The following is a 9479-nucleotide window of genomic DNA, read 5'->3' as shown; positions in this document are numbered from 1 at the left end:
AATACACATATGGGATTACCCGTAGGGAACCCAGCCATATGGACACCTAGCCCAGTACAGGGGCTGACCGGCTCCGGGCATGCTAACGCCAGTACTGGGCCTGGCGCCAGACTGCTCCGCCAAGTCTGACGCCGAGGGTGCTGGAGGATGCTCGACCAGGGTACGCCAACCGGGGAACTCTACTGGGAGAAGAAGGCGCTCACATCCCCGTGTTAGGGGGAATGGCGCAGCAAGCGAGACACCCAGCCAGCCCTTCCCGCCAATTACCTGTTACCCAACACACGGGAGGAAACTGGCTCTACACGGAGGTTGTAAAACCTCGCAAAGGTGTTAGGTGTCGCCCAGCCCACAGCTCGACAAACGTCTGCCAGAGAGGCGCCGTGCGCCAACGCATAGGAGGAGGCCACACTCCGTGTGGAGTGGGCCCTCACCCCCAGGGGGCACGGCTCGCCTTGGGAATGGTAAGCCAAGGCGATGGCGTCCACTATCCAGTGGGCCAACCTCTGCTTAGAGACAGCCTTCCGCTTCTGCTGACCTCCAAAGCAGACCAGGAGCTGCTCAGAGCTTCTGAAGCTCTGGGTGCGGTCCACGTATATGCGAAGCGCTCTTACGGGACACAGCAACGACAAGGCTGGATCTGCCTCCTCCAGGGGCAGCGCTTGCAGGTTCACCACCTGGTCTCGGAAGGGAGTGGTGGGAACCTTGGGCACGTATCCAGGCCGGGGTCTCAGGACAACGTGAGAGTAGGCCGGCCCGAACACAAGGCACTCTTCACTTACCGAAAATGCTTGGAGGTCCCCGACCCTCTTGATGGAAGTGAGCGCGATCAGGAGCGCTGTCTTGAGAGACAGGAACTTCAGCTCAACCGAATCCAGCGGCTCAAAGGGACCCCTCTGAAGTCCCGCCAGGACAATAGAGAGGTCCCAGGAGGGAATCAGGGGTGTCCTAGGAGGATGTAACCTTCTGGCACCCCTCAGGAACCTAACGATCAGGTCATGCCTCCCCAGGGACCGGCCGTCCACTGCATCATGATGTGCTGCAATGGCAGCCACATACACCTTCAGGGTGGAGGGTGACAGCCCACGCTCCAGCCTACCTTGCAGGAAAGAAAGCACGACTCTGACCGGGCATCTCCGGGGGTCTTCTCGGTGAGAAGAACACCAATTCGTGAACAGACTCCACTTCAGAGCATAGGCCTGCCTCGTAGAAGGGGCTCTAGCCTGAGTGATAGTGTCTACCACCGCTGGGGGCAGATCACTTAGGTCTGCCGCGTCCCGTCTAGAAGCCACACGTGGAGGTTCCAGAGATCTGGACGCGGGTGCCAAATGGTGCCAAGCCCCTGAGAGAGAAGGTCTCTCCTCAGGGGGATGCGCCAGGGAGGGGCTGTCACGAGGAGCATGAGTTCCGAAAACCAGGTCCGGGTGGGCCAGTAAGGCGCAACCAACAGGACCTGTTCCTCGTCCTCCCTGACCTTGCACAGTGTCTGTGCGAGCAGGCTCACTGGGGGAAACGCATACTTGCGTAAAGCCCGAGGCCAGCTGTGTGCCAGTGCATCTGTGCCCAGGGGGGCCTGGGACAGGGAATAGTACAGCTGGCAGTGGGAGGACTCGTGGGAAGCAAACAGGTCTACCTGGGCTTCCCCGAATCGACTCCAGATCAGCTGGACCGTCTGGGGATGGAGTCGCCATTCCCCGGGGAAAGTGAGCTGTCGTGAGAGCGCGTCGGCTGCACGATTGAGCTCCCCCGGGATGTGGACAGCGCGCAGCGACTTGAGCCACGTCTGACTCCAGAGGAGGAGATGACGGGCGAGTTGAGACATGCGACGTGATCGTAACCCGCCTTGTCGGTTGATGTACGAAACAGCCGCAGTGTTGTCCGTGCGGACCAACACGTGCTTGTCCAGCACTAGCGGACGAAACCGTCGCAAAGCTAGATGCACTGCCAGCAACTCCAGGCAGTTGATGTGCCAAAGCAGTCGAGGTCCTGTCCAGGACCCTGAGGCTGCCTGCCCGTTGCATGTTGCACCCCAGCCCGAGTTGGAGGCATCTGTTGTGACAACAACGTGCCGGGACACTTGTTCTAAGGGCACGCCGGCCCGTAGAAAGGCAAGGTCCGACCAAGGACTGAATAGGCGGCGACACATCAGTGTGATGGTGACACGATGTGTACCGCGGCGCCATGCCCATCTCGGGACTCGGGAGTGTAACCAGTGCTGAAGTGGTCTCATATGAAGCAACCCGAGCGGCGTGACTGCGGCTGCGGATGCCATATGCCCCAGGAGCCTCTGAAAGTGTTTCAGCGGTACCACTGTCCTGCCTCTGAAGGAACTCAGGCAGTTCAGCACTGAGTGGGCACGCTCGCTGGTGAGGCGTGCCGTCATACTCACCGAGTCTAACTCCATACCGAGATAAGAGATTCTCTGCACAGGGGAGAGCTTGCTCTTCTCTCGGTTGACCTGAAGCCCCAACCGACTGAGGTGCCAAAGCACGAAGTCCCTGTGATCGCACAACTCTTCTCGGGACCGGGCCATAATGAGCCAGTCGTCGAGATAGTTGAGGATCCTGATGCCCACTTCCCAAAGTGGGGCAAGGGCGCCCTCCGCGACCTTCGTGAAGACACGGGGGGACAGGGAGAGCCCGAAGGGGAGGACCTTGTACTGCCATGCCTGACCCTCGAAAGCAAAGCGCAGGAACGGTCTGTGACGAGGGAGGATAGAGACATGAAAGTACGCGTCTTTCAGGTCGATCGCTGCAAACCAGTCCTGGGGCTGGACGCATTTGATAATGCGTTTCTGCGTCAACATCCTGAACGGGAGCTTGTGTAGGGCCCGATTCAAGACTCGCAGATCCAGGATAGGTCGAAGGCCACGCTCTTCTTGGGCACGATGAAGTAAGGGCTGTAAAACCCCGTCCTCATCTCGGCTGGAGGGACCGGCTCGATTGCATCCTTCGCCAGGAGGACAGCAATCTCCTCGCGCAAGACAGGGGCGTCCTTGACTGCCACCGAAGTCTCGAGTACGCCATTGAACTTGGGGGGGTCGCCGGGCGAATTGAATCGCATAGCCGAGTCGAACCGTCCGGATGAGCCAGCGTGACGGGTTGGGCAGCGCAAGCCACGCTCCCAGATACCGTGCAAGTGGCACCAAAGGGACAGTCGACATACCCGCAGTGGTGCAGCGATGGGGAGTCGTGCCGGAAGGCCCAGAAGGCACTGCGTCCTGGGTCATCGCAACCACACTCCTCGTGTTCCCGGAGGAACTGGCCAGAGTCTCCGAACCGCGACCTCTTGGCCGCTGGCGAAAGGGGGCGTCGTGGGTGAGAGTGAGGAAGCTGTGCGTCGCTCATTGTCAAGCCACGAGCCTTGCAACTCGGAGGAAGGAGAATTTGCTCTTTTATTGAAAATGTGGGTACCACTGGCCGTCCGGCCAGTGGCGGAACAAAACAAAACAGAAACTGAAGATTCTCCGCCCGGCCCTCCTCCGGGGGAAGGAGTGGCGCTGTCTTCGCCATCTCCTGAAGAGCAGTTCTCCGCATCTCCGAGTTGCCCGTGTCAGGGCCGCTTGGTCGACTTCTTGGAGGACTTCGCAGCCGGGAGTGACACGGGGGGCGCCGCTCTCCTGCGCGGGGCTCGACGCGCCGGCCTCGAAGAACTCTCAGCACGGGGCGGAGCTGGTGTAGAGGACGCAGGGGGGCGCCCACGGCGACGAGCAGGCTGAGGCGCTACCCGCGACGGAACGGTGGCAGCCGGAGAGACACGTCGGGCAGGATGTGCTGGATGGCCTCAGTCTGCTTCTGTACCGCCGAGAACTGCTGGGCAAAGTCCTCAACAGTGTCGCCGAACAGGCCTGCCTGGGAGATGGGGGCGTCGAGAAAGCACGCTTTGTCCATGTCCCTCATCTCAGCCATGTTCAGCCAGAGATGCCGCTCCTGGACCACCAGCGTGGACATCGCCTTCCCGAGGGACCGCGCCGTGACCTTCGTTGCCCGTAAGGCGAAGTCGGTCGCCGTGCGCAGCTCCTGCATCAACCCCGGGTCGGTACCACCCTCGTGCATGGCTTTGAGTGCCTTGGCTTGGTGTACCTGCAGGATAGCCATGGCATGCAGGGCAGAGGCAGCTTGGCCCGCAGCACTGTAAGCCTTGGCAGCGAGTGCGGCCGTCAGCTTACAGGCCTTGGACGGGAGGCGCGGACGATTCCTCCAAGTGGCGGCGTTTTGTGGGCACAAGTGCACCGCAACCGCCCTCTCCACCTGGGGAACCTCTACGTACCCCCTGGCTGCCCCGCCATCGAGGGTGGTGAGGATGGAAGAGGGAGAAGAGCGGCTTCTGGCCGTGAAAGGGGCCGTCCACGACTTCGTCACCTCTTCATGCACCTCCGGGAAGAAAGGCACCGGAGCAGAACGAGGTTGTGAGCCGCGTCCCGCACCGAGAAACCAATCATCCAGCCGTGAGGGCTCGGGACTGGGCGGTGTAGTCACCTCCAGTCCGATACTCACGGCTGCCCGGGCAAGCATGGCCGACAACTCCAAGTCCGATTCGGCAGTAGCGACAACACCCGAGGGGGGCAGCCCCGCCGAACCTTCATCCTCAGAGGTCGATAACCCATCCCCCGATGCAGCAATCGACATCTGGTCTTCGGGCGGCACACCGAAAGACACCCTGGACCGCTGTGAGACGGCCCAGCAGAATCAATCGGCAGCTGCACGGGACAGTCGCTGCGTGAGGAGTGAGAGGTCCGTGGGGCGTGGCCCGGCGGAGAAGCTCTCACTGTGATCCTCAGATCTCCCAGAGCGCCAGCCGGCGGCCCTCTGCTCGAGCCAGAGAGACCGGGACGGGTGGCGACAGAGGGGTCTGCTGCACTCCCCTTGAGGAGTGAGAGATGCGATCGCAGCGCTGCCATGTTCATATGCCCACAGTAGACGCATGAATCATCCACGAGCGCAGCCTCAGCGTGTTGGACGCCCAGACACTGCAGACAACGCTCGTGACCGTCAACCGAAGACAGGAAACGACCGCATCCAGAAGGACACGGACGAAACGGCATCTTGAAAAAGACGCGAATCGTCCGTGATTTGCTCTTTTAGAACTGTCTCTTTTAGCCGAAGCGCCCAGGGGAATCGCCGTCTCGCAGGGACACCGCTGTAACGCGCCGTCACACCGACCAGGAACAGTTTAGCAAAAACAAAGATGAATGGCTTTGTAGTGATCTTCTTCATCGACTACTCGGCTCCGAAGCAAAAATCTAATGAGTGGATGCACCTGTCGCCCTATTTATACCCGCTGGCACGGGGAGTGGCTCAGGTGTGTTAATCCACTTGCCAATTTCATTGGCGTTTTCTCTTAAAATCAGAGATGATTGGCCTCCCAAGTGAGACCCCATTTGTCGGTCGACATAACTCGTAGTGACCGACAGATAGGGAAACCCAGTTCCGGTGTGAGCTTTGTTGGCGGAGAAATCGAAATGTCAGCTAGAGTGTTTTCGACGAGCCTGAGTTTTCTTCCGAAGTTCACCAGCGCCGATGTGGTGAAGAGTGTGGAGGTGCATTCGTCCACTAAAGGGAACAAATTGGACAAAGGATACAAGTTCTTCCAAGAAGAGTTTATCCACAATTACCAAGGTAAGCTTTAGCTAGCTTTAGCCATAGCACCGGTTATAACTCTGTTAACGTTAACTGTATATCTTAGGTGTTGCGAATTTGTAATATAAGGTATAACACATCGCAGTGAATATGTTGTGTGTATGTTTAACTGAGAAGGCAAGAGATTAACGTAACAACCAGTAATTTGGTGAAGCTGTAACGTTACTAGGTAACGTTGAATGTGAAATGTTACTGAAATTGTCTTGTAAAGTTGTGTATTTCTATGTGAGATAACACGTAATGTTTTCTTGTTGTATGCGGTTATAGTATCAAATATACTCCAGGGACAGGTAGTAGTGAGAGGTAAATGCTTCAGGTCAATGAGAAAGAGCGAGGAGCCTCACAAACTGGAGGTTTGACTATAAACAGACAGAATGCCGGTTGGCAAAAGTTGGCCGTTCTTGCGTGTTCACTCTTCTTGCTGCGGTTGCGGCATTTTCTTCACTTACTATTATTTTACTGAAAGTAGGGTGACCAGACGTCCTCTTTTTCCCGGACATGTCCTCTTTTTTGATACCTATATAATAAAATAACATTGAACATACATGAAATGTAATCATATTTGCATTATGTACGCAGCTCTGCACACCCATTACTCTCAATGAAATATCTCTCAAACTCACTTCACTCTTCCTTTTTTTTACCAACTCAAATCTGGTCACCCTACTGAAAGTTATAGTTTCATGTTATTATGAACATTGATGTAGCAACATAAGTATGACTTAATTGTGACCTATTTAATGTATTGTGTCTAGATATCACTGGATGTAGAGAGTGCCAACCTGAAAGCTTTCTCCTGCAGTTGTGCGGCTGGTAAAGGATTCTGCAATCACATAGTTGCCATCCTGTACCAGACCGCACATTATTCACAGCTGGGTCTGCAGGCTGTTCCACCCCCACTGGCCTGCACAAGTGACTTGCAAAGATGGCACAGACCAAGAACAGAGGTGGGTTTGTGATAAACATGTCATTATGAATTAAGAACCGATGCGTATCTATCTGTCCTGCGAGATAGCACAAGAAACTCAGCAGCAATCCAAATGTCCTGCGTGGACACAGCTACGGCGAACAAGGCTGACTGCTAGTCGTTTTTGGGATGCTTGTTGTAGTAGGGCGTGTCGTGCAGAGCTGGAGTCTGCAGCTATTCAGATGATCAGAGGCTCCACAAAGCAAACAGTTGCAATGAAGCGTGGGCTACTAGTGGAGCCTGAAATACTGGCAAACTATGCTGAACTGTTGCGAGTTAATGTGTTGCCAGCAGGGTTCGTCATTCACCCTGATGCACCACATCTCGGGGCCAGTCCAGACGGTCGAGTGTATGACCCTTCAGAGTCACCTCCTTTTGGCCTGGTTGAAGTGAAAAGCAGCACAAAAACTGATCCATCTCAGGTTGCTCACCTCAAGGTGCAGGAAGGCCACGCCAGTCTGAGGCGTTCACATAAGTACTACTGGCAGGTTCAGGGCCAACTGGCAATCACAGGACTGACATGGTGTGACTTTGTTACCGATACCCTATCAACTTTAACCGTGGAAAGAATTTGGCGTGATGACTCATTCATTGCGGAAATGAAAGAGCAAGTAGATATATATTATCATGGCACATACATGAATGCATACCTTAAATTACACTAATCTTGTCTTACCAATCAGTTTGTCTTAATGTTGATGATCTGTAATGTTAATTGTTTTATTGTAAATATTTGATGTTATGAGTTTTTATTAATCAGTTGATGTTATGCATACCAAAAAAATTAAATGATGCACAATTTTGATCAAAATTGTTTTATTTGTTCATCTATTTTTTGTGTGAAATCAAAGTCACATTTCAACAGAAAAATATTAAGAATATAACAATTATATTTAATTAGATTTTTAAGAATATGTGGGAACATTCAATTATTTACATACTATTAACACTTTATTTACATACCAAACATTAATTCACTCTTCAAAACAAAAAGGTCCTTGATAATTTGCCAAAACACAGCAGTTAAGCCAGATCTGATTCACACTGCCAATCAGTGTGAGCGGCACGGGAGAGTCCCAGATGTGAAAGGACTTTATCCTACCGATCACTCTTTCCACTATAATTCTGAGGCGGGCAATGGCTTGGGTTTGTTCCGTTTCCTCCTTGCTGAATTGAGCTGAACGCTTAAAAGGTGGAATGATGAGCTTAGATCCAACGTCAGCAAGGAGGTCTTGAATGAGGAACCCTTTGTCCGACATGACATCGTCTCCTGGCTCCAGCAAGGGAAGGACTCCACTGATCCTGGTGATCTCCTTATCTGAGATGCACCCAGTGTACAGGGGTGAGATGAATGTCACCAAAGCATTGGGAGCAACTCCAATTAGCCCTTTCAATGTCGTCCTGTTTTTGTAATTTGAAAATGTTTCTGATATTAAGGTCAGGGATGAGGCTGTTTCCAGGGCAATTTCTGTGCAGTCCAGTATCACTATGACATCGGGACAGTACCGCTGGAATTTAAGGGGCATAGTGGACTTAACCTTTTCCCTGCTTATCCAGATGGGAAGTGAGCTCAGCATCATAAAAAGATAATTGGCCCAGGTGATGGTAACCCTGCTAACCCTGGCAATGCTCACATTAAACATGTCAGCAATGAGCTGCTCCTTCATGCCAACAGCAACCCGCATGGAGTACATCAAGAACTCATCTATTAATGGCATGATGCGTGGTGGGCTGGGATCTTCGCAGCCTTCCTCACCTGCCCTCTGTGCTTTGGTCCAGTACACCAGTCTAAGTGCAGATGGTGCAATTGACTCCCAAAAAATAGTAAAAACACTCTCAGATGGAAATTTGGTGTAGAAACGTATTTGGTCGTCTGACGCACAGTATTGGCTGAAGAGAGTAGGGGGTGGTAGACCAGTGTTTTGCAATTTGGCTTCTAGGTCATGGATGTAATCCAAAGCCTCATCCAGAGCACCTGTAAAGATAAAGAAATTAAAAACCAGTCTTAACATATTTATGCTACATTTCAACACAACACAGTATTTTTAAGAATAAAAAGTATTTTAAGTATTTAATTACAAATTACACTTCATTTATTTTTTGTTAAGGAAAATACAAATGACAACATACTCAAAAGTAATTAAATACATGTAATTAAAATAGGGGAGAACAGGGCACAACCTAACACAAGGCCATTTGTAACACTTGTATTAAATACTTTCACACTTGCTAGTATGATGAAACAGTGTATTTACTAGCTGCTACATCAATACATTTTTCATTATTGTTTAAAAAAAATACATTATTTTATATGAACACTTAATAATTGTATTTTATTGAGAAAATATTTTAAGATTTCTTGTATTATTATTTTTTTATTAGATCGGATTACATTTTAAACTGTTATATGGTCGTGTTATATAATTTTTTGGGGAAAAAAACCTCTAAACCCAAAGTAGGTTTACAAAAATGGAGTCAAAAAGTCAAAAAGCGTTAGGTTGTGCCCGCTCTCTCCTACTGCCCATCTCTGGCCCCTTACAGCTAGACAGCATGAGACTATGTTACAGATGTAGGCTAACGTTAGTTGAATTTCGTGAACAGCTTATAATATAAACATCAGTTTGTTCAGGTATAAATGCATTTATCCAATAACGGTACACATAGTTGACTAGCGTTAACTAAACACATTATGAACAATCTTACCTGCAGGTGGGTGTGTCACATAGTCGTGATCCATCCTTGCTGCCTTAGCCACCATGTCGCTATCTTCACAGCATAGCTATATAGACTGACGTTTTAAGGTTCTGTCATATACTGACTCCCTTCTCAAAGGAGCAGTAAAGTTGTTCCAAGGGAATAGGCTTGGGACGACACCA

At 51.6% G+C, this 9479-nt stretch overlaps 1 protein-coding gene across 1 annotated transcript; it reads right to left on the bottom strand.

Annotated features, from left to right (window-relative positions):
- Positions 1 to 7527: 7527 nt before the first annotated feature.
- Positions 7528 to 9479, bottom strand: LOC113096999 (uncharacterized). Its single transcript, XM_026262230.1, has 2 exons — positions 9307 to 9479; positions 7528 to 8578 (listed from the first exon to the last, which is right to left on the bottom strand). The coding sequence occupies exons 1-2, from the start codon at positions 9359 to 9361 to the stop codon at positions 7578 to 7580; spliced, it is 1056 nt and encodes a 351-aa protein (XP_026118015.1). The 5' UTR covers positions 9362 to 9479; the 3' UTR covers positions 7528 to 7577.

The sequence above is a fragment of the Carassius auratus genome, unplaced genomic scaffold, assembly GCF_003368295.1.
Source record: "Carassius auratus strain Wakin unplaced genomic scaffold, ASM336829v1 scaf_tig00216060, whole genome shotgun sequence".
Lineage (NCBI taxonomy): Eukaryota > Metazoa > Chordata > Actinopteri > Cypriniformes > Cyprinidae > Carassius > Carassius auratus.
Note: the sequence above shows the minus strand (reverse complement) of the source record. Positions and strands in the feature narration are given on the sequence as shown.